At 39.1% G+C, this 25,779-nt stretch overlaps 2 protein-coding genes across 11 annotated transcripts in view; both read right to left on the bottom strand.

The window, feature by feature from the left end:
- Nucleotides 1–1,318, bottom strand: part of LOC102231320 (ras/Rap GTPase-activating protein SynGAP-like) — a 174,393-nt gene extending 173,075 nt beyond the window's left edge. For 5 of the 10 annotated variants that reach the window (XM_023331074.1, XM_023331076.1, XM_023331080.1 and 2 more), the window contains exon 1: nt 968–1,318. In XM_023331074.1, the coding sequence (XP_023186842.1) occupies nt 968–989 (22 nt within the window). In that variant the 5' untranslated portion in view covers nt 990–1,318. The remainder of the gene's footprint in view (nt 1–967) is intronic. The other 5 variants (XR_002752553.1, XR_002752554.1, XM_023331077.1 and 2 more) reach the window with 2 other exon arrangements.
- A 4,121-nt stretch (nt 1,319–5,439) lies between these two features.
- On the bottom strand, nt 5,440–25,021 carry LOC102217676 (PHD finger protein 1-like). Its single transcript, XM_005801856.2, has 15 exons — nt 24,207–25,021; nt 23,525–23,603; nt 23,358–23,439; nt 19,466–19,552; nt 17,204–17,298; nt 16,583–16,731; nt 15,706–15,801; nt 13,620–13,688; nt 13,403–13,526; nt 11,102–11,169; nt 9,996–10,127; nt 9,630–9,708; nt 7,377–7,492; nt 6,558–6,644; nt 5,440–6,315 (listed from the first exon to the last, which is right to left on the bottom strand). The coding sequence occupies exons 2-15, from the start codon at nt 23,600–23,602 to the stop codon at nt 5,937–5,939; spliced, it is 1,641 nt and encodes a 546-aa protein (XP_005801913.1). The 5' UTR covers nt 23,603; nt 24,207–25,021; the 3' UTR covers nt 5,440–5,936.
- Nucleotides 25,022–25,779: the final 758 nt, after the last annotated feature.

Below are 25,779 nucleotides of genomic sequence, written 5' to 3'. Positions count from 1 at the left end.
GCTACACACACTCCATTGGTTAGCTTCACCCTCACATGCAGCACTCCTCCACGCTCTCCTAAACCCACACACAGATACAGCAGGTACTCACACAAACCTGGACACCCCTCAGTCCTTCAGAGCTGCTCCCAAACTTTACGCTGCCCGTTGCACCTCATTCTCATCTGACTCTCCTCATTTATTTGACCCTCTGATCACAGGGACACACGGTGCAAACTGAGCGATCCAGGCTGGGGTGGATGTGAGGCGGCTCACTGCAGCACGCCTGCTCACATATAGCATTAGTCACAGTTGCAGAGCAGCGATACTGAGGGAATCTGGCTTTTACCGTACATTGAAGCGCCTTTCACCCACTCACGCTGGAGTGTGAGGGAATGAAAGACCAGCAGCCAGAGAAGTGGTCATCTACATATTTCAGTGGGCCAAACTTTTTTGAGGCAGGATGGAGTCCATTCAGGTGAAAATCCTGCAAATATCTAAAATAATAAGGGCTCAATTCTCATAAACATCCTTTAGATCACGTTGTTCTTTTCGCAGCGTTCACCATACAGGAAGTGCGTGGAGATCATCTAACAAGTGTCTCTACAAACTCACTGGGAGTGGATTTTTCTAACAGGATCGGGAACATTTCTGCATGTATTCCTCATCAACGCAGCACAGCAGCCCTACACTATGACAGCAGCGCACACGCATCCCTTATTACCATACTATAATTGCGGCATGCACACCGAACAGACGCTGCGCCGGATCTCAGTGCGCGCCTGTTTGGGCATCTATCTACCAGGCACTCTGGGCTATCTGCGCGCACCTGTCGGCTATGGTGCCTGCTTACATTTCCATATGACAGTCAGGGAGGAGAGGGGCACAGAGAGAGACAGAGTGCGGATGGAGGGATCGGGGGAGGAGGACAGAGAAGAAAGATGCAGTGGGGTGTCAAAAATTAGGAGGGGGGAGATCTCCGGCTTACCTTGGAAGGGAACATAGGACATGTTCCAAAAGCATCGGACGTGGGGCTTTGCGTCGCGGCGGTCTCTCGGTGCCCAGTAGTACTAGGAAACCAAATTACAAAATAAATCTGGAATTAAAATAAAGCTAAAAAAAAAAAAAAAGCACGCGATAATACTGCTGTTTACGGCTGCAGTCGAAGAAGAAGAGGCCGATATTCCGCTGTGATAAAAACTGGCATCATAATCCACGATCGCTTATAAAGCGCCCGGTGCGAGGTGCATAAAAATACAGGATGCGGGAATATGGTGTGTGTGTGTGTGTGTGTGCGTGAGTGCGTGTGTGTACGCGTGTTTATTTGCACGCTGCTGCTGAGGTGTGAGGGTGAAGCACGAGCGAGTGTGTGTGAGGGAGAAAGAGAGAGAGAGAAGGAGGGAAGAGAGGGGAGGATCGTGCACGCGCGCGTTTCTGTGTGTGGGCGCGCACTCACCCCAATATCTATATAACTGAAATTCAACTCGCGCGTTTTCCCAATTCTGCGCGCGCCCCTCGAAGAAGACTGAGGAAGATGATGATGTTTGAGTGAGAGTAAATTCACCGCTTCAGGCCGGAGAAGACAAAGTCTGTCCGTGCGTGTGCGTGCGTGGAGCTTATGATATAATTCACTCAGCTCATGATCAAAAGTGAGGAATCCAACATTAGTGTGTTACATTGTCATTTTTATGGTTCCTTTACTGAGATCTGATAAAGTTAATAAATAATACATAAACAAATGCATTATACTAATTCTAAAATGAAAGAAATACTACAGACATTTGTTTATATATAGAAATTATTGTTAATTTGTAACCACACATAAAGTTAAAGTGCATACATAATAAGTAAATAACTTCTGAAAAAATTACATAGCATGTCAATTGCATCCTAATTGATTAAACAGTCATGATTATTTGTGTTCATGTAATCAGAAGGTTTTTTATTATTTCATAACAACATTGTGTTTCATTACAGCAGAACTTCACAGTATTTCAAATTGCAGTTTTATCATAATAGCGTGTTTAATATTGAAATAGCTGAAAGACTGAAGAAGTTGTTTATTTCAAGCATTCACACTTATTATTAATGTATTTGCTCAGTGATATGAACTTATGTCTGATGCATGTTTTTATACTGAGATATTAAAACTCACAGAGAGTGATGGAGACATTATGCTACGGTACAGAAAGAGTCACAAAAACGTGGGTTTATCATAAATCAATATCACCATCGCAATTTTCAGCGACACTAACTGACTTCTGTTTTGATTATATCTTTTAAAAGTTTCCCTATGAAAAATATTTTTATTTTCACTGCATCTGGTTGCAAGTATGAACATAATACAAGTTAATCAAATGACATACGGTGCCGAAGTACAGGGAAATACAAACTAACAATAAACCCGGAATGTTTCAAAAAAATCCTATTAGGTTTGTAAATGATTCAGATCACTGTGATCAAAATGCCAAAATATGTACTGCATTGTATGGCTCAAAATTTGAGCACCATTCAGGACGGCAGGCAAACAAAGTATTCAGTAATCTGCTTTCAAACTACAGTCAGAAGCTGTTTGAAGTTAAGAACTATGAATTAGAAAGTAGAATACAGTAAAACTGGATTAAAACTAAAAAAAAGGTGGTAAACAAATATAAAAGTGATGTTTGATCATCATCACTGACTGTGAGATTGGATCCTTCCCTAACTCATGTAGTTTTACATTTTTATAATGGTATCTTATTCCTTATCTGAATTCATTTTTTTCTGTCATTTTCTATTTTATTTTTGACTTTGGGTTTGATTAGACACGATAGCTAATGTTAGATAATGTTTTACATTTTTTATCTCTAAAGCAAAAATCATTCAATTCAAGTTGTAAGTGAGCAACACTGTTAGAGAAAATTAAATTACATGTAAACAAAGCCTACTGAGCAGGTCGATCCACCTAAATGAAAATGATGTTTCTTGTTAAATTCTTAATATTCTTCATCTGTCAAAAACAAGGCCACTGTTTCTCTGCTTGACTTTTATGTTTATGCAGCAGACAATAAAAGCTGACCTTAATGTACAAAGGAACACTGGCATATTTGATATTTTAATATCATTCAACTAAAAATAGGCTGAAGTCAACTATAAGAAACTGGTGAGCCAAAATGGCGCTATAAACTCGCTCATGATGCATTTATGCTACGTAAAACTTTCAAACTTTCAAACTAATTCATGCTAAAAATAATGTTTGTAAGCCTGTGCGAACGTGTCAAGTTGAATTATTTTTAATGATAATTAGCTTAACGTTTAGCTTCTTAACGTTTTGCTGTGTTAGCTTGAGCTGCTAGAAGTATACTTCCGTTTTATCCGAAAAACTTAACATGAGCCTGTTTTAAACCAGCATAGAAAGCAAATTCATAAAGTTAAACACGTTAATTCAAAGTCATGTACCTGTATATATGTTTGGTAAACATGCCAACGTTCGCTGGTTCCTGTTTGGGATCCCTCAATCACAATTTTTACCGTTTCTTTTGGTAACATCGTAATTTCACAGGGACACGTGAATGCAGCAGAACAAAGTGGCTGCCTTTAGGATGCTGAAGCGTGTACTCCATCTAGTGGTAAAACCTTGCCACTGCAAGCAAAGCTTATATTTAAGAAGTGGAGTTAAATACTAGAAATATGTAAATACAATTCTGTCAGATTGGGAGAGTACAGACTGGACCACCATTGTATCCATTGGATGAATGTTTTATATTTTTTCAATGGATGAATATAAAATTTTGTATTCATCCAGTGGATGAATGTTAAATAATGCAGCAGAAATGCAGCCATCAGGAATTAAACAGGACAAGCCATCAATCAGGCCATCTATGATTTACTCCATTATGCTTCTTGAAATATTTGTATTGACACAAGTAATAAAAATATATTGATTTATAAATATTATATGATTATGTTTGGTTTTTAGCAAAATTCAAGAAAATATCAGTGCAACTCATGAATGAGCCTGCAGACATATTTTCACATCAAAATGAGAACAATAGCAGCAACATTTCTGGAGAGACATATCCCAGAAACAAAACAGAAATGTTGTGTTATTTGTCTGAATTTTCATTATTTGGCCCATCCATTCGAGGTCTGGCGCAAACACAGGATGAACATCTGTCTTTTCCTGCTGGCAGTAGCCGCAAATTCTCAGCCACACACAAAGTAGCTAAACCCTCCTTCAGGACAAACTTGGCACTTCATCATCCCCATTTGAATAATTTACAAGGCTGTTCACAGTTGGATTTGGTTTTCATTTTAAAGAACAATACTGGGGATTGTTGGAAGTAGACCAAAAAGTTTTCATCAGTGAAATGGATTTGTGTTTTTTTAAAAACTCACCAACTTTCAGGTTTTGTAAATCATGGAGTAAGCTCTGTTTCCAATGTTTCTGCAAAACCATCAACTGACAATTTCTTCACCTGTTTCTGATCTTGAATGTTGCTTCTGCAAAGAAATGAACAAGCAGATTCCTGCATTTTTGGGCCACAAAATATGTATTATAGATAGAAAACATGCAAGCTAAACCTAAATATTAGTGGTCTGTCAGACACCATATCAAAAATCAACCATCATGTAGAAAAAGTCGTACAAATTCAACACTACTAATAATGCTGAGAACTGCACCGTTATATTAAAGCATGGTGGTGGCAGTATAATGTAGTGTAAATGTTTTTTTATGGGCTGAGACCGTGATTTTAGCCAAAATTGGAGGAAATGTCAATGGAGCAAGACATAAAGAAAGGATTGTGGAAAATATTTGACTTGCTTGAGTTTTGCAAAAATTTGTTTGGATGTTTACCATGAGCAGGACATTTTTCCTAAACACACCGTTAATGCAACACCTTAAGGAGAAGCAGTCAGATGCCCTACAGTCGCCTAGTTAAATCTAAATCTCAATCAAACTGGTGTGACTGGGATCTAGATTTAGTCTAATAGTTGTGGAGAATTAATGACCCCAAGATGAACTGTTTGTTGGATTTCTTGAACTGTGATATTTGGAGATTATTTTATGGTGGTTTTAAACATTTTTTAAATTTATTCCTCTGATTGTTGATATGCACAGGTTTGGGTCACTAACTGTTATCTTGTAACCATTTCCTCATTCATGAAGATTAGCATTACTCTCTCTTATTTAAAGATTATAGTCATTTGTTTCCTGAGGAGTTGGTAAGAAAAGGTGTCCTATTTATACCACAGAAAAATTAGAATTGTTGATAACTAATCAAAATTTTTAGACATTGATCAACTTAAAGAGGAAAAGCATAGGAAAACATCTAAATAGAGGCAATAATTGTGGCACCTGTGTTTTCAAAATCACCCCCCCCAACCCTGAATAAAAAGACTAAAAATGAAGTTGAGATTTTCCAATATTTTTTGGTAATGAAAAAGAAAATTTAATAAAAGTCACATTTAGTGAAAGAATCACTTTGTTTTATTTATTTTTTCACACAGTCCCAATATTTCTCCATTTTGGGATCAAGGTATCCATAGTGAAGCAGGAAAATAAACATTTCTCAGGTAAATCATAAATTGAAAACTGTAAAATACAAAAGAAACAGAAAGTCTTCTAGTACCATGTATACCTGCAGCAGAGTATATACAGTATATAAACCCTTAGAACAGTTTTTTCCTAGTAAGGGTGAAACACTAACAGATAATCTGGAAGTTGAAGTCGTTTCCATCATCACTGTAAAACATGATCAATGCAAAGGCATATTCCAAAGTTATAACAGTACAAATATCAGAGGAACACTAGCAAATAGGAACACCTAGTACTGAGGTTATAATGATGTCCAACTGAGGTGATACTATGAGAGAAACCTGGATCGGAACCATGTTTAGATTTTTTTTTTGTTCTTTACACACCGCCACATATTAAATACACATCAGTCCTGTGTCTCCTGTTGTCCCAGCCTGCCTCAGTACAGACCCACGTTGTCCCACTCCACCAGGTACTGCACCTTCCCGTCTGGAGTCACGCGTCTTGCCAGGATCCTCACGGCCTCCCCTCCTCCTGCCCAGCTCCGGACCACAGTCCCGTCGCCCCCGCCCCCACCCACACCCATCCCCGCTCCACTTCCCGCCCCACCACTGCCTCCTCCGCCGCCCGCGCCGCTCTGATACGGAGGACCGTCGCGCAGGATGAGGGGCTCCAGCTGCTTCTGACCTGGCTGGTGCTGGTGGTTGTGTTGGTGGTTGTGGTGGTGGTGCTGGTGGAGGTGATGGAGGTGGGGGGTCCCGCTGGAGCTGAAGGGGTATGGGAAGCATGGTGGAGGTAATCTGCAGGTGTCCTCCATGCTGCGAGAGCAAACAGAGGCAAAGATATGAGCAATTCAAAGTCTTTGATAGTAACAGAGCTACACTTCTCCCACTAGGGAATTATAACAATGAATTGCAATCAATGGTGATATTGTTGTTTGGAGACCATTTAGAAGTTTCAAAACAAAAAAATATCAAAGATATGATTTCATTAACGATTTAAACATCGTCCTGTGAATCATAAAACTGTCAGCCAAAAGGTTAAAAAGTGAATTTAGAACCTGTTGTAGTGATGAAGACCCCTGGAAAGAGGAGTGTTCCCATTGTAGGTGGTGTGGTACAGCGCATACATTCGCTTGGGAGGGGGGCTGTAGACGAAACATCATTAAAATGCAAAAAGAAATAATGATTGTATCCAGATGTGGGTAAAATTGTTGTTAATTAAAAAGCTACCATTGAGCTAGATAAATAAAAGGGATTTAGGCTTTATTTTTATTGAGTTCTGTTAATGTTTGTTCTACATATCTGTTGTCATTTGAAAACAATTTAGGTAAAAAAATATTCTTTTCAGTCCTGATTGATTGAAAAAATATGATATAAGAAAAATGATATGTTTATTTGAACCATGCAGTGATTTTTTTCTGTAAAAAGCTTTTGTTGAGGTATAAACGTTCAGGCAGATTCATCCATACCAAACCTTGCTTAGAAGGCAAATTTAAAAACGACCAGATTAAATGATTCATATAAAGTAGGATAAATAGCATTAGTAAAACAATATTTACATATTTAAAACAACACACTAATAAGAAATCCACAAACAAATAACCCAGCGTACTGAAATTTAATCCAAAGGATCTTATATTAAAATGACACAAGCTAAGAAATATATACATCCTTACTTTATTACTTTTAAATAAACTTGGAAAAATAAAACAAAAAATAAAATAATTTCAGTGTGTAATAATGTAATGAACAACCCAATATAACAATATAAACAAAATACTGCTATAATTTGAATATAGATAATGTTTTAAAATTTAAACCCATGTAATTTTATGTCAGTAAATTGGACAAAACCTCCAGGGCAGAGGAAACCTTACCTTGCATCCATCTCCTCATCCAACTTCCTGGAGTTGTACAGGTTGGCTCCTCCCATGTAGCCATGGCAACATGGCAGAAGTTCCACCGGGTTGGCAGCGACCGGTGGCGGACAGGCCTGCGAACAGAGGGGTCAGTGTGAGAGGTGTCCCAAACACTGACACCTCCATGAACTCCTAACAGGAAGAACATCTGGAGGGAGAATGTTATTCAAGGCAGAACATCAAATTACATTTTATCATATCAGCACAAGCAGCGTAAAAAATGAACAACTGAGCTAGAGCTGTTTTACAAAGAAAAATGGGCTACAATGTTGTTTTCAATATGTGCAGAGCTGGTAGAGATGCTGGATGTTCAGTTGCAGCTGTCACTACTGACTCATACACTCCACACTTTTCAAATTTAAATTTGCACAAAACTTACAATCCCAGGCATCACTTTCCTTCCATTTCACAATTATGTCCCACTTCGTGTTGCTGTAGTACGTAAACTTTTAGTGTGCGTTCACACCAGCCTTGTTTAGTCTGCTTTAATCAAACTCCAGTCCATTTGTCTAGAATGTCTGGATGGTTTGGGGAGGTGTGACTGTATGATCCATCTCTGATGCAGACTAAAAACGTAAACTCTGATCTAGTCTTTAAGTAAACCGGTGCAGTTTGAATGCATATGTGAACGCTAAGTGGGCCAGAGAACACTCCAGAAACAGGAAGTGAACTCTAGCGCAGGGCATTCTGGGTAAATACAATCAAAACAAACAAAAAATGGTTCACGGTCTTGTACTAATGACTAAAGAGAAATCCTACAACTGCTAGAATCTGATGCCACTCCATTTTTGTTTACATTTGAAGGAAGTTACGTTCATGTCTTCTTCAGAGATTGTGGAGTTGTTTCTTTCAGCATCTTTCCAGTTGTTTCCACACAGTGCAGTGTGAAACAGAACCAATCAAACCAAGTCTTCTGGACTACCAGGTGCGAAAACACACTTAAATATAAGAAAAAATGAAATTTGTAGATGTGACATGACAAAATGTGAAAATGCTGATGGATTATAATGACTTTTTTCAAGGTGCACTAGAGTAGAGTAATCTCATCTATAAGTCCATGGTATAATTATCAAAATTCTGTGGATGAAAATCCTGAAGCATTTTTATATTTTGCAGAACTTGCAGCCAAAAGGGTTGACAGATCTGTTCCCTTTCCATCCCATCATGCGGCGAAGTTACTGGTCAGTAAGGCTGCTCTCTGTCTTCCAACGACTCACAACAAGTACAAGCATCAGGATCATCAGATAGAGCCATCAGTCACAGGAAACATCATGCATGAGGTCAATTTCTCATCGCTGGACTGTGACATAGCGCCACGCTGAGCCCATTATTATTCTGTAGAATGTCTCTAATGACGGAGGACTATTACTCAGCGGCTCCAGCGAACGTCTGTGCCTTTAAACGCTGGTGCTCTGTCAGAGTTGTACTGTCAAGGTGCCAGCGCCACCTGGCCAAACTGTAATTGACTGCAAAGTGCGTTTGGAAGTGATCCCAGGCCATCAGCATTCCTACCCATCTCACTTTCCTCACTACAACCAAGAACTGCTCCTCAAAGACGGGCGGAGATTAGCATCAGTCAGAGCAGAACAATGAGGCCTGGATATGCCAGAGAAAAAAAAAGAAGAAGAAGCAAGAAAAAAAATGAGAGCTCTGCAGAGCATATTGTTCCAGGATTACAGTATGTGCACATACTCAGATCAGAGTGATGAGTAGGAGGAAAAAAGCACAAGGAGCATTCACGGTTAAGAATGCGGAGTATAAATAGCAACCACCACATGTGATGGTGCTTGTTTCAGAGCGATCCGCCGGGAATTGGCTTTGATGATAATGATAAATGCGACGCTGAACTGCAGGTGTTGATGAAATACAAGAGCAGGTTTTGGCAAGATTGGATTTGAATTATACATTTTACCGGAGCAACGCCATGTCTCTCACAGCTATTATTAATCTATCTGTGTACCCTCAAACATGAGCATCCTGCAGGAAAAAAAAGAGAACCGCAACAGAGGCACTGAACTGAGGAAAGGAGTAAAAACCGATCTCCACGGTGAAATGAACCTTTGTGGCGTCGTCTGACTGACAGGTTATTTGAGTTGCAGAGAGCTGTTTATCTGGCTGCAGCAAAAAAAAGAAAAAGAAACAAAATATCAACGGGTTTGGTGTCCCACACCTCCCCTGCATCCTCCCTTATCCTGAGACAGAGGGGCTGACCTGTGTCTCCATGATGCGACGCTTTGATTTACGTGACTCCGACCCCCCCACTCTCCTCTGGCAGGGCAGTGACAACGGGCTGAGGACAAGAAAAACATAAATTAGTATACAAGAAAAAACACCAGCATAATTTCTTCATGTGTAATTTACTACAGTGGTGTAGGACAGAGTGTTAGGGCAGCTAAAACTAAAGAATGATTTAGAATGATTATGAACTGAACATAGTAACAAAGTTTCACATTTTTTAAGAAAAACAATGAGATTCTGACTGATTGTTTACGTTTAATGACACATTATGTGAGATTTCCAGAGTTTCAGCTGAAAGAAGAGAAGAAAAAAAGAGAAACCTGCTGTTCTCAATCTGACCTTCTCCTGTGGGTGATGCTGATAGGCGGATCGGTGACGAGAGGCGACGAATCAGACGTCAGAGGAGGCGGAGCTCGGACCTGCAGCCCAAACAGACACTTCTTCTTCTTGATCTCCTTTCCAGAGACAAACCTGTGTGGCGGCAGAGGAACAGAAGTCACATTTCTATTTTTTTAATCGTAATGAATTCACAATGCATTGCAACAGTAATCATGCTTCCCTTTGTTTCTCACATCTTGTCGTGTTGCAACCACAAATATACAATGTTCTTCAATTGGTATTTTATGTAATAGACAAACATAAAGTGCAGCACAGTTGTGAAGTGACGGAGAAATGTAACTCTTTAACAAAAGGATAAACAGCATCTTCTTAAGCAGTGAAAAAGTTGCATGAAGGCAAAATTAATCTGATTTGGGTGGCATTCGTTTGCTGTGTAGCCTAACAGAGTCGCCCACCTGAGTTGCTGATCTTTGCAGCTCCCCCAGATTTACTATGGGCCTCACAGCTGTAGTTTGCAGTTATAAAAAAACTGATAAAATTTAAGCGTTTTATCTAAGCAAATTGGAGTAACAGGAGCTTAGGACAAATGCATTTCTTACCGCTTTAAAATGATACGACAGTTTTTGAGTCTCTGTCAAATAAAATCCCAATAATTTTGGCTGGAACATGACAAAATGTGGGAATGCAGCTTGAATATGGGGATGAACAGTTGGAAAGCACAGTAAAGCTTTCTAACACAATGTTCTTCAGCTCCTGATGAGAAGCAAGACGTGGGAACACTTCAAAGGTAGTGACTCTGTAATTAACATGCACATAATTAGAAGAGACTTCGCCTGGAGAAATATGCTGTTTTATTTGGCTGCAAGGTTATTTTTAAACAACATTCAACGAAAATTCACTTGAAGCAGTTACATTTTTTGTTCTAATAATTTAGTAGAGGTTAGCAGAATTCTGTGCTGCTTACAAATCAAAATAATCTCTGTAAGTGTCAGATTCATTTCCCTGGCTCTTTATTCAAAGTCACACGTTTCGCTGCAGCCCGTCTCCTCATCACTCCGGTCATGTGCGGCTGGTGTTTATTCTTCTCCTTAAACGCGACGACTCACCTGTCCTTGTGAGAGTTGAGAGCGTTGAGGAGATTGTGACAGCGGTCCTGCCTCGGCGTGTCAGACAGCTGCAGGACGGAGACGAGTGAAAAGAAATCAAAGCCGTGTTCACGCAGCGGACAACGCACACCGACTGCATACGATAATTTTCTTTTACAGCCACTGACAGCTGTGATGCTGATATGAGAAATTAACTGGTGCAGCAACGTGGCAGGGAGGGGAAAAAAGCTGTTGTCTGTGGTGACAGAATGAAGAAAACATTTCAAGAATGTCACTTGGAGTTGAAAGGAGAAATCTCAAAAATATGCAGAAAAAGCTCAGTTTACATACAGCCTCAATTATTCACATAAAATCAATCTGTGGTTCTGCATTTTGGCCAGTGACACCAGTGTTGTGGTTTTTAATCATTGGATTTATTATTGGTGATATTTTCACGTCTATTTCAGATCCAGATAAAATAAATGTAAAAAGTTTTATTAGCGCTGTGTTCACCTTCTGAGAAAACTTATTTTAAATCTACTTTAACTGAATTAAGCAGAGGGAAAACCGTGAACAAGTTTATCTGAAACCACCACAACAATCTAAAAGACAAGCTGATTGTGTTTGAATTTGTTTTCTCCCTCTGGTAGCAATGTTCACCACCAAATTAAATCAAGACAATTAATCATCAAGACCTTCAAGTCAAGACATCTCCAAGATGTCACCTTCTAAGTGACCTAAAGGCTCATGTTGCCACCAGAACAGAGCTTATTCAAACTGGCAGCAAACTGGGCTTTTTTGAACAAGAAGGATAGCAATAGTGTCATCTGGTCAAGAAAAAACAGACTGAAATTTTACAAGAAATTCAAAAATTGGAAATTATATCATATGATGAATTGTCTTTCTGATCATGGAGTTGCTTCTAAACCTAAGGATCAGAATTTCTCTGCAACAACAATCCAGAAACAATTTGGCAACGATGATTTGTGCATTTTTCAGTATAACTAAGCATAAAAAAGCTACAATAAAGTGGATCAAAAATCAGATCACTGGTAGTTTTAAACATCTGATCTCAAACCCACTGTGATCCATTCTCAAAAAATTCTGTACGCTCTAAATTTGATTTATTTTAATCTCAGTGAGTTTTTATACAAATTTAATGAAAATTTTATGAAAAAAGTCAAACGTTTTGTGTTTGAGAGAATTCAGTCCACTTCAATAAAATAAATAAACTTTAAGGAAAAGCCTCAAGAAATATGGATTAAGTCGAAAAGATCACAAAGGAAGGAACATATAGATAAATGAGACATTTGTGCAGCATTGTCTGCTTACTGTTTACATAAGATAATAATGTAGTAACTGTAAGTCTGAGTATTCATCCATGAAGCAGTGAAAATAAATATAAAAGAAATCATTTCACTTCAGCTTTTCATTTTTTGTCAAATAATAACCACAAACATCAATGAATTTTAAAAGGATTTTATGCAAGTAGTGCATAATTGTGAAGTGGATTTTGGAATGTACTTATATTTAGCCCCCATTTATCTAACACCCCCAAATAAAACCCAGAGCAACATTTGGTTTTAGAGATCACCTAACTAGTAAGCTGCAGAGATGCACAGCTCAGGTGGGATGTGTGTGTCAGAATAATTAACGTGACACATCTCCGTGAACAAACGTTCTTCTTCATGAAACATGGTGGTTGCAGCATCATCACCTGCAGTGAGACTTGAAAATGGATGTTCACAGAAGCTCCGATGTGGCCGGGCTTGAGCTGTTCAGCAAGGCAGAATGGTCCAAAACACCTGTGATTTTTTCTTTTTTAAGAAACTATTGATTCAGATTGCGGGCCACACTTTTCAGATTTTTATCAGTAAAAATAAAAGGTCAAAATGCATGTCCTTTTTCTTCCACTTCACCAGTATGAATTATGCTCAGTTTTTCTACCATCAGAAAAACTTTCTAATTGAAGTTTGTGGTTGTAACATGACAAAACGTGGTGAAATGTTCAGCTGAAAGCAACACATAAACATCGCAAATGCTAGATAAATAACTTCAGGTGAACAATTTTAAGAGGAAACTAAAAGCAAAGACGCTCAGGGTCATTCAGCTGAATTTTTATAACAGAAGATCATCAAAGGACTAAATACTTTAACTGTGCACTGTTTCCCTGAGTTCCCTCAGAGGTCGACTATTGCATTTTACTTTAATGCTGCTTAATAAGCTTTAAATCTCACTCGTAAAAAAATAAAAGAGAAAAGGGAAGCCTGTAAGTATTTCACATCATTTCATCATTGTGCTTAAACAGAGAAATATCAATACCGCGCCCAGGAGCAACGAGTCCCAGTTCTCGTTGGTGAAGGACAGGATTTCATGGTCGAAATCAAAGTATTTCCTCTTACAGCACAGCGAGAGGTGGTAGAGGACTAAATGAGCCAGGTCCACCCTGCAGGTAGAGAAAAATACTTTGTTAGTGTGGTTAAAAATATTTCCAACTTCATTTCTGATTTGTTGTTGAAATAAAAAAATCATTTCTAACCAGGTCATGGGCAGCCTCTGGACTGTCTCCGGTCCCTTTGTACAAACTGAACACTGGAACTGATAAAACCTGAAATAAACGCACAGAAGAAATCAGTTTGGTTTTCTTCTCTGGATAAAAATAAAATAGAGAGAGGTGTGTCTTTTTAGATAATACCGTTCAGCTTTAAAATCTGACCCTGAAACTTACTTGCATCCTTATATCTGCATGAAGGTCACGGTGAGAAACGAGGCGCCTACATTGTGAGACGGCTGCACACGCTTACTATTCTAACTGTAAACTCGATCTTCGCTCCTCTTCCGTCACCTGCTCTGCAGATGTTCCTCCCATACTGTCAGTCTCGATTTAATCCCTTCTTTTCTGCTCCCACTCGCACAGTTTGGTGTCAGGATGGGCGTAAACAGCTCCACAAAGACGGGTAATTATAATGATAACTTCAGTGGATGGATGTGTTTTGCTAGGTGGAGCAGATGCTCTGGAGTGTGTCACTTTGAGTTGAAGACGAGCCGTTGTCCTCGTCGCACTGTGAACATTAACATGCACGCTCACTAATCATTTAATCTGGAGGTAATTAAGACCGTTTGTTGACAAGCAAAGCCGTCATGGCGACATATTGATCAATTTTATTTTTCCCTCAGACCAGCATCTAACTCTGTGATTAACATGCTAATTAGGAACTTTGATTCATTCTTTGTTTTGGTAATAAAACTGATAAATAGTTGCTGTTTCTCGCTATTTAAAAAGTTTTGTTTTTCATTATGGTTATTAAACAAAGGTCTCCAGGTAAAATATCAGATTTTATATAATTTAATCTTAACTGAGAATCAAATAAATCTGTTGGAAGGAAAACAACAGATTTGTTGTTGTTTGTATTTCAAACACAACAAGCCCAAACTAATGCGTTGATTCAGCTGCAGAAATCTTCTATTATAATGAATCTGATTAACGTGACATAAAGTTCAAGAGTTCTAGCTAAATTTTCCCAACTTCCAAATTTCTACTCTTTAGTGAGTAAATAATTCCTTAATATTGATTTTTTTTAAAAAGTATTAGTTCCAGTGGGAGATTAACTCACTTACTCCTCCAATGTTATGAATGAAATAATTCCATTAATCCATATTAAGGAAATACTTACTTAAAACAAGCTTCTATATCTTGCGGGAAAGTTATTTGTAAACTAGTTTTGCCTTGTTTCTAGTCTTCTAAGGTATTTGCACTAAAAACTGGACCAAAAATACTTGGTAAGATTTTGTGTTTTTGCAGTTCAAAGCTGAAGTTTGCAGAGAAGTTACACAAGATCAGTAAGATTTTAATGTTCCAGTCTGGAGACGTGTACAAAAGGTTTCTCACTGAAAAAAATGTGGGACAACAATGACTTCACATAAACTGGTATTCAAGGTACTCAACGAGGCCGGTAATCTCCTGTATTCTGTTCTGTATCGCTTGTATCTGCATACAAAAACATTTCTTTAAAAATGATCTGCCTGAGCTGAACTCTACCTGACCTTGTCCAATATGTCTGACCGAATGAGAAAGGTTGTGGGACAGAATCATTTTCTTCTAAAGAAAACATTCAGAACTGGATGTAATTCATGCAGCATCGTGTCGGGTTGGATGAAGTTATGAATACATCCAAATACCAGTGAGTTAAAATTTTCAGAACTCTACTAGAAAGCTTTACAGTGGGTCCGACTTACATCTACATCAAAATAAGAATAACTTCAGGAGAAAAAAATAAACATATCAAAGATGTTCTCATTTTCATCTCACACCAAACTGCCATCTTGAAAGAGATTAAAATCTGCAAATTATTTAAAAATTACCAAACTTTTGGTACCCAATGCTATTTCATTCTGTTAGTTAAAGGGATTTTATACTTCATATTGTGTATCATAATAAATACCTTCACGGTTGAGAAAATATTATTTCCAGGCTAGAACATTTAAACATACAGAAATAAATACTGTCATGATTGTGTGAGCTCCACCAAACAGCCCACCTGAGAGATGCTTCTTTCCCCCCCATTAAGCTGTTCATGATTTATTTTAGCTATATACTATATGTTTTCCCTGAATGAGTAACATACCTGTCTCCATACAGCAATGGTTTTAATAGACACTGAGTGCAGGCCTCATGGAACCACTGACCGCAGCTGCCACACTGCAGCATCTTCAGGTTCCACCTGCAACCCAACAGCAACAAAACCTATCAACAATAAACCCACGAACAAACGGACGTGTCCAAAAGGAATGAAGAGACCACTGCACCGGACCGCAATGAAAACCTCATGGTTTTTCCACCAAATATTGAGTAAAAACATTAGCATTGTTGTTTCTGAATGAAGATGAATTTGTTTTCTTTGCATTATTTGAGGTCTGAAAGCACTGCATCTTTATCGTTACTTTATATAATAAATCAATACTAAATGTTGTCAGTAGTTCATAGAATAAAAGAACAATGTTCATTTTACTCAAACATATACCTATAAAGAGTAAAATCAGAGAACTGATCATTTTGCAGTGGTCTCTTAATTTTTCTCATATACACACAACCAGATTAACTTCTGAAGTTAGAGTTTACATACAGACAGCATTAGTTGGCACTGCTGGTAGATATGTCTGAAAAATTCATAAATTGATATTTCATTTCAGTAGATTAATCTCAGATTGTATTGGCCATTGTTGACAATGATCCAAATCAACACAGAAATTGTTCCTTCTTGGTGAGTTTATTAATGTATTCTTTTGCTCTTTTTCATTGTATGTTTGTGCTATTTCTTAGAAAATGGCCACGTTTTGGTTTCTTTATCTTCTCAGCTCCTTCTGAGTTCAGCAGTTTGCTTTTGTTGAATTCATGTTCACCTGTAATTATCCAGTCCATTTGTGTTACCTATCAAAAACACTTTTACCAGCAGAACCAAAAAACACACGGAGGGTTTTGTAGTCAGAATTGGCCCCACTCACTCTCCAGGTCCGGCGCAGTAGCAGTAACACTGCTGCTGATTGGTCAGATGCTGAGGATCCCAGTCTAAGGACGACAGCTGGTAGGGGATCCGGAGTTTCATGAACTGCATGAGTCGGGCAAAGCGTCCGCGTTTCAGAGCTCCGCCTCTCTGCAGAGACAGTTTCAGGACAGAGGTGGTCGCTTTCATATCGCTCTCATATCAGTAAGCAGATCAGGCTCGATTATAAGATGGATCTTTGTCTCATTTCATCGCAGGTCAGCTGTGAGAGATGGAGTCTGAGACCAGATCAGAGGATCTGGACAATGAGCTCCTCTGCACTGACCGATTAATAATGAGCCGACTTCTCTCTCATGTCTACACAAACGGAGCACATGTGATGGATTGATTTTTAATGTGCTCCTCTCAACTCCACTGAAGCATAAATATAAATATTGACTGCTCGCAATTTCTCTGACATGGCGCGGAACACATTCAAGTCAACACTGAGAAATTCAGTGAGATTCTTGCTCCAATAAACACATTTTGCGCCTCACACATTACCATGTGGATAGATACATTTGACTGGATTTCTTAGCTCTTTTTTAAAAAAAAAGTGAGACAGGGAGATTAGCAGCCTGACCTTGGTGGCGACAGCAAAAACACATTGTCGACAAATCCAGGAGTCGCTGTCAGCTTCTGGCTCGATGGTCGGCGTGTGGCACTCCGGATGATAACCTGTAATGGGAGGAGGAGGCAGAGCGTTTAAATCGTCTTTGCAGGACAGAAAGCCTGAATGACGGTAATAACAGGCCTGTTCCATTTTCACTTCTTTACGAGTTCATTTCAGAAGCAATGCAAAACATCCAACTGTTGGATTTGCATTTTGCATAGAAGAAGGAGAGTTTTCCAGCATTATTCCAGAAAACAGACGGTCACCATCTTTGCTCGAGGATGACATGATGGTAAAATCTCCCACCATGACCTGCTGCTACATGGTGGCTCTTTAGATTTATTGCAGCTGCATTTACCAACGTTTTTAGCATTTGAACATTCTACCAGATCAAGAAGGGTTTTTGCAGTTTGACATCAAAAGCTTTACAGAGAAACAATGCCAACAAAGGACTGCACATTTGTTAAGAAAGATGTTTTAGCTTTGTTGTTATAGTTAGCTTAGATTATTAGTGAGAGTTATTACATGGTCTGTTAAGTCTATGCAGTGAACTCCCGCTTATTCATGGTTCAGTATTTGCAGATTTTCCTGTGGAACGTAATTCCAATTTATATTTGGAAAATTCACCAGTTCACAAATTTGTTTCTCAGAGCATATCTAAAATATTCAAAAGCACCGGTTTGGACTTCTCTGCCCCCTCAACGCGACCCCGGATTAATCAGAAGATAAAAAATGGATGTATTTATTTTGACAAATTAAGTTAATATGCAGTTTTACACTTTAGCTATAAAATGCTGAGTTTCTTCAAGCTGCTCAGACATGACGCAGTCATGGTTAATTGTCTTTCTGCCATTCAGTTGCTGCATTTCCATTAACTATTTGAATTGCGCAAATTGAAATTATGAAAATAAATTTGCTTAAAGGAAATACTGCAATTTTGAAAGAACTAAAATCTTTTTGCGCCAGGAAGAGGTGGTTTTTCAGCTGTATCGAAATATATGTATTTCGCAAAACTACAATGGACACACTTTTTTCAAATCATGGGAGTCGCATGGTCAACAGCCGGATGTTACTACTGGCAAAAACGACAAAAAACACGGTGACAGGAAGTAGTAGGAGTATTTTTTCAGACAATCTGCAGCTGGATCCACCAGATTTCTCACTGCATCTCACTTCTTTCATAAAACGTTGTGTCATCTGAACGTGTTGAATCCACAGCTCTTCAGTAAAATCGCCACCAAAACGCTGCAATGCAGCAGATCGGAAATAGATCGGTTTGTTGCTCCGACGCCAGAGTAAGACGTTGACGTCTCCTCTGATGGTTGATATATGATGAGCGCTCGCGCCATGGCTGAATTATGAATATATTTCATGTAACTGCTTACATCCGACAATGCCATAATTTTTAATGACTTATCACGTGAACAAGCTTATTTACATGTGATTTTAATATAATTTCTTATTTAATGGAAACACTGCAACTGCAAAATTGTGTTGTTTTTTTTTTTACATTAGCACAATACAGACAAAGAAAGATTTGCACATGTTTGTAATGGAAACGCTGCCAGTTTAATGCTCCTGAGATCCTCTGATTCCAGATACTCTGTTCCTAGCAATGATGCTTCCATATTTCTCTTTAAAGATGAAACCATCTCTGTTTCTTTTGTTGAAAAAATTATCATGCCAATTCTAACACCCAATAGTCACATTTATTTGATCTTCTATTCTCCGGTCTAGAGTTTGAATTCATTGTTAGATCAATATTGATGAAACGCTAAGCTAGATTGAGCAGAAATCAAAGTTACATTTCTCTTCCCAGTGACACAACAGCTCATCCTTGTGGACCTTGAAATGTTCTGAAGCTGGGATCTTAACTCAGTTTCTAAAACTTAGAGTGTTTTCTAAAGATATGATCCTTTTTGAGGTGATATTTTCTTTGCAGAATTACAAACATAATAATAAACATTTGGTGCCAGTAGATTTAGATTTCCAAATTAGAATAAAGAGACAATGAAGACACTCTGAAAGATTTAAATCTATAAGTTCTGTGTCTCTTGATGTCTTATTTATTTCCCTCCCTTGTGAGAGCAGATTCGACAACTCTTAGCCATCATTTATGATATGCGGCTTGCTGTGTTGTTATTTACCATCCTGTGTCAAACCTTCAAGGTCACTACCGGCTCTGACGGAGAAGCAGCGTTTGACAGAGCATGATGAGGCATGCATCCTTACCGTGGTGACATTTAAGACAATTTATGAGGGGTTCTTTAAGAGGCGGGGCGTCACAAATACAGCAAACTTCTTCCACTCCGGCAGCAACTGAGGGAAACAGAAAAACAGAGGGGCGGGGATGATGTACATGTGAGAGGAAGACAGAGACACACAGAGAGAGAAAGCAGTCAACTGCATTAATTTATGTATATTGATTCACGTCCCTGCCACCTCATTGATTTCAGAGTCGCCTGCACCTTTGGTTTGACGCGCTGATGTTCAGCCTGGTCCTAACAAGTGTCGAAACTCCCCTTTGACTCAACATGAGGTGGGAAAGGAGAGTCCTCTCCCTGAAGGCTCATTTGTCTAATAACTTCATTAATTGACTCTAATAATCCAGAAACAAGAAGCTTTCACAACGGGCTTAATGCAAATGTGAGTGAATATATATACATTTAGCATTTCAAGATGACAACAGAGAAATTAAGACAAAAATAAATTTATTTTTTAAAAAATCTGAAAATGTTTCAATTTTAAGTTGACTGACTCACTTTACGCATTTATTCAAAATAAGTATTCAAACTTTATTTTATTATTTTTTTTATCATTAATCCAGATTCCTAGATGTATCAAGATTCTGCATAAAAGCTCACATTTAGTCAGATTTCTTATTTTAAAAACCTTGTCTGCACATACAGCACATTAACAGGAAATTGCTAACTGGGTCCAACAATAAAGGTGCATTTCACAATATTGTGTTAGCCCTGACCTGTTATATGTCCACTAGACTCTGAGGTTCAGATTAAATGTGCTGACGTGTCTCAGTGCTGCGCTGCTGTGGTTGCTGCCTCCGAGAGGCTAAAAGTAATAATCCCAGGCAGTGCACTGCAGCCATACAATACCTGTTGACTTTTCAATGTACAGAAGGAAAACTTGTTATTATTTGGACAAACAACATTCAAGCATGATTCAATCAGCTAAAGTACACAGCGCCCCTGCAGCAGCACTGCATCTCCAGAATCAGACCAAAGAAGGATCGTTTCAAAGCGCTTACAGTAAAAAACAAAAGAAAAAATTCAACCAAACATGATGAAATGTCTGCATAACTGTCAGCGGTTTAAAATGAATGAGATGCATGTTTCCGACTTTTCCATCATATGTCTCAGCAGCGAGAGAAAAATAGAGCTCCAATCAGGATTAGAAACTTTTACAACTAAGAAACTTTAACCAAAGTAAAAATAATAGTCCTTTCTACAAAATAATTTAAACCACAGCAATTTTAGTGAAAATTTGTGACTGCAGGAGATTAAAATGTTATTTTACTACACAAATTTCTCACCCTAAAAAAATTAATAAGTTCATTCAAAACCTAACAAGAACGCACCGAGGTGTGGCATAGATTTATTTATAAACTAGTTATATGCTAATTATATATATTCCTGTGTCTTTGTTGCTGTTTTTCAGGCACAATATGCCTGAACACCTAAAACAAAACGCTGATGAGAGCATTTATTATTATTCTCACAGCTGGACGCAGAAGTCCATGATTTATTAAAAATTGGTATTTTGGAGTTGAGGTGGGTGATGAAAGTTTTATTTTCATATTTTGTGGTACTGTGGTGAAAACAATCAATGTGAGAATAAGAATTATTTATTACTACTTTTTTAGATTACTTTATGACTGTTGCTACAGTCTGTGTTATGTCGCTACATAACACAGCAATCATAGCGCAAGCAAAATAAAAATATTTGTAATTTGCTTAATTAGGTTTGTCTCAGTAAACTGCATCTAAACAAACAGTGGATGAGATATTCAAAATAACAATCCTGACAGGTTATTTAACATCAACTGGAATGTATTGTGACAACAATAAGTTAAATAATAAACAGTGCAATAAACTCCAACCCTAAATTTAGAGTGATTTTATTCCTGTTTTAGAATGTAACCAACGTAACAACTGAGATTTTGCATTAGGCTCATATTAAGCTCAAAATATTGCTAGAAAAACAACAAGAATGCCCCTAAAATCAAAGGTTTACATGCATCACCGATTCTAATATCCATTACAGATATCACAAATATAAAACATGGCAAGAGTTACAAGTATAAAAGCATTTATTCATATTTTGACAACTTGTCTCTACTTAACCTAGTGAGGTTTACTTGTGAAGATGCTCCTTGAGAGAAATATGTTGTTGTCAGTTTTTATTGCGACATTAAATCAGGCTAAACCTTTACTGGTTTAGCTCTGTTACGATACCCGACATATGACTTGTAGAATTTTAGATATTATATTTCATTCAATTTATTTCTCCAACTTGAAAAGTTTAGTTACACTAAGAGTCTTTTAATGGGTTAATTCATAATATTTTAACTGGAGGCACACTGCTGGACGTATTTATAGGCGACACAAACACAGTGCTTCCTTTTGTGACTTTATGTAAAAATGTAAATAGTTAGAGACATTAGGAAGAGAATTGTAGATCTTCGCAACTCACTTTCTAGAAAGATGCTAAAACAATTACAGGGAGTGTAAACAGAATGAGAATGTTCAGTCATCATACTGTCCAGGAAAGAGATACTTTCTGTGTCAGGTTTTGGTGTCAAACGTTCAAATCAACCCCGGAACAAAAAACCAAAAGACCTTGTGAAGATGCTGACTGAAGCTGTTAAAAGAGAGTCATTATTCCCAGCGAAACAAGTCCTGCACCGACAGAGGAAAGAGCAATTACTCAAAAAACAACATACCTGTCCCGTAGTCTGATGGAATAAAAACTGAGCTGTTAACCTTTACGGATATTGTTATATTTGGAGCAAACTTTAAGTCTTAAGCATGTGGGTGTAAGCATTATGCTGCATTCGTGGTTTTGCTGCAGGAGGGACTGGTGCTCTTCACAAAATCCATTAGGAAGATTTATGTGGAAATAGTGACACAACATGTCAAGACACCAGCTGGGAAGTTAAACACAAAATGGTTTTCCAAATGAACAGCGACCAAAAGCCGAGCACCAACTTAATTATGAAGTGTCTTAAGGACACAAAGTTAATATTTTGGAGTGGCCATCATAAAGCCCATCTCACAGAAAAATGTTTTCAGAGATGAAAAAATTATGGGAACAACTTATAAACCTGACCCAGTTAAACCAGTTCAGTCGGGAGGAAAGGTAACAGTATGACCCAATTCACACTGTTTAACACACAAGTCCAGTTATATGTTACTGAAATGTTAGCCTGGATGTTACCTTCAAAAGCAAAAAGGGAGATTCTCATCTCCCTTCTGCGCTCTGTCTAAGTTTTCCCCCATTGACCTCGATTTCTCCAGTAGAATTTCAACAGGACCAATCAGTGAAATGACGATGCCAATTTTCAGCGTTGCTTTAGAATTGTACTCCTGCTATATTGGGCTTGGCAATGGCAGCAGAGGAGGTCTGCTGGCAAAGATGTCGGGGTCGTTCATATCACATGCAATTTCCAATAAGCTTCATCGAGCTGGTGCTTTACATAAACCACGGCTGAACGTTAGTGATTGGGTAAAATCGTTTTAAACTTCAAAAGAGTCCATACCTCCAGCAAGCAATCCTCTCTCAACTGTGTATGTGATGAATCAAACCTTTCATCACATACATTTCAAGGCTGAGAAAATGTATGTGAACTTCTCAGTCTGAAAGAAGTTGAAAATGATCTAGAAAGGTGCCTTTTATTGTTGTGATATTTAGCAAATAGAAAAGATTTTGGCAAGCCCAAATCAGAAATACTTAGTCCAGTTTAACCTACTATAAAAAATTGGCTTCAACAATGTCTTTGGCTGCCGCTAAGTCTACGCTACAGCAAGATTTTACTCAATGGAAAAGTTCTCCCAACACGGAAAGCTTAACTCCACCAACAGAGGGAAGAGGAAGCAGTTACTCTTACATGAGTGAATGTCCTTTCTCAGAACCCAGAACTCTGAGTTGTCCTCGAATCTCACCAAGCAGCATTGCTTGACTCCGTCGACCTGAGGAAGGGGGAGAAAGGAGGAGACAATTATGGGAGTCTTACAACACACGGCCACTTGAAAAGTATCTTCCCAACACACTTACTCTCTTCACATTGCCAAGGTACAGTAGTCCATCACTCCAACGAGCCAACACATCATCTCCCTCACTGACTCCCCCCATCCTGAGGAGAGACACAGAGAGGGGAGAGCAGGGCTTGTGTGAAAATGGAAATCCGATTTATCCGTTGAATACTTTGCTGCTGTTGCTGACATACAGAGTTTACGTCCCCCCGGCCTCTCAAACAGCCGGCTTTCAGTCCAAAGGGGTTAAAATTTCATCCAAACACACACACGCACACACCCCAACACACACACTCCTCTTCTTCAGACCTGAGCATAGCGACAGCCTGTATCCACCAGAGTGAAAGATGAGAGTGAGTATACAGAACCACAGAGCAAGACAAATGATTACTGCACACATCAAACACACACACGCACACACACATAGGGGGGGAAAGCACTGCATGATGACTGCTGCAACACAGTTTAACTGGATGCAGCTACTTGAAGCATCTGCCCTGCACTTTGCCCGCCGTCTTCCTCGCCTCCTTTCTCAACAGCTTAAAAACTTGAATAGATGCATGAAGCGACTCCTCGGGCGTTTTGTCTTTTGCACACTGAGCATTTGTTCCAGTACATGCACACATGTCAGTGCAGACGCAGCATGCAGAGCAGCGTTATCAGATGGAGAATTGAACAGTGGGGGCTGGCCGGCTGAAGGGTACCTGTCAAGTCGAACTCCTTTCCGTCGGGGTCACTGGGATTCCTGGACAGGCTGGACATGAAATGCCCTCATCAGCTGTGGATGTCCAATTACTGCCAGCTCCGATGCGCAGCGTGCTGGTTTGCAAAAAGTGGCTGGTGTGCATGTATGTCTCTGTCTGTGCCAGGCGCCTCGCTCTGAGTGTGTGTGAGTGTGTGTGTCAGTCAAACCGTAAGCAAGGAGGAGGAGGTGGAGGAGGAGGCGACTGTGACTGTCCGTCCGTCTCTCTCAGACTAGTTTGTCCGTCCTTTCTCCGCGGTGCCGTTTCATCATGTCCCCGTCGCTGTTGCTCCCTCACCCCCCACACTCTCACACCTCACCCCTCTCACAGCCGCCGAAGCTTATTAAGGCGGATTTTGTCTGAGCTGCACCGGAATCAAGCCGCCAGAGACGCCATCATCCCTCTGCCTCTCGCCCTCCGCCGACTTGTTGTGACGCAGACATAAAACACTGAGCTATCGTGGGAGTGGGTTGGTGGGGGCATCCAGAGGTGTGGGAAATGTGCTCGTGTAAAGGGGTGTGGGGGGTCCTTGGCTGTCTGAGAGCGTGACCCTAAAAGGATTGTGACACGCTTGTGATGTGAGGGCAGGAAGTGAAGGATGCAGGGTTGCAGCGCGCGCGGTGACAGGGGCCAATTAAGCGGCCAATTAGTGACTTTAGCCGCCTCATTAATTGGTCTCCGACAAGAAGTAAGATCCAAGTTTAGGAGAGGAGAGAGGGAAAGTTTTCAAAAGGAACAAAACTGAGGCCAGCACTTCAAAGGGTTCGGATCTGAAGCCTCGGTCAAAATTAACTTAATGCTTCTTTAATAAAGTGATTTTCTGAAGGCTTGATGCTTTCATCTTCCTGGAAAGAAAAAAAATGGCATCTGTTTAAAAAAAAAAAGAGAAATCCTGAGATGTTGGTGTAACCTTACTGACAATGGAGGGAAAATAAAAATATTTCCTGCACGTCCATCTGATTTTTGGGGGGTTCGGTTGAAAATAACACACAGTACCTTATTATATCTAGAATAAAATTCTATTTTCCAATTTAACAGATTGTAAATGTTAAAATAAAAACGCTAACAGTAAAGTCAACAGAAAATGATCGTGTCGGCACATTGACTTACTCTCAGTTGAATTTTTCCCCCTGAACCATCTCATGACTTGTTCATTTCTTACACGTTAAATATACCACCAGTCAGTCAGACATGTGGTAACACCGCTGTATACGGTTCAAAATGGCCCCCGGCACATTGAAAATAAAAGGTGGAAGTTTAGTTATCCATGTGCGACCACTGGAGGGCGCCAACTACCAAAAACTCTGCGGCCGAAAGCCTGGCTGACTGTTGACGTCCAACGACGAATGCTGGAATTTTACAAAACTCTTCATTTTGTCTTCTGAAAAATTCAGTTAAACGAAATTAATGATGGGAAGATGTTGGTCCAAAATATTAAACTAGTTTATGTGAATAAAAGAGCTCAATCTCACAGTTTCTAAGGCCCTTAACAGTGCAGGCATGTTGTGTTCACATGCAAAACAACCAATATGAA

This window comes from Xiphophorus maculatus, chromosome 3, assembly GCF_002775205.1.
Source record: "Xiphophorus maculatus strain JP 163 A chromosome 3, X_maculatus-5.0-male, whole genome shotgun sequence".
Taxonomy (NCBI): domain Eukaryota; kingdom Metazoa; phylum Chordata; class Actinopteri; order Cyprinodontiformes; family Poeciliidae; genus Xiphophorus; species Xiphophorus maculatus.
The sequence above is the reverse complement of the archived record's forward strand: the minus strand, read 5'-3'. Positions and strand labels throughout refer to the sequence as shown.

Excerpts from the sequence above, each read along its gene's own strand:
- LOC102217676 (XM_005801856.2), bottom strand. The coding sequence starts at position 23,602 with ATGGGGGGAGTCAGTGAGGGAGATGATGTGTTGGCTCGTTGGAGTGAT. Across the intron at positions 9,709-9,995 it reads AGCATCACCCACAGGAGAAG|CCCGTTGTCACTGCCCTGCC; the intron begins GTCAGATTGAGA and ends TCTTGTCCTCAG. Across the intron at positions 7,493-9,629 it reads GTCGCATCATGGAGACACAG|GCCTGTCCGCCACCGGTCGC; the intron begins GTCAGCCCCTCT and ends CTCTGTTCGCAG.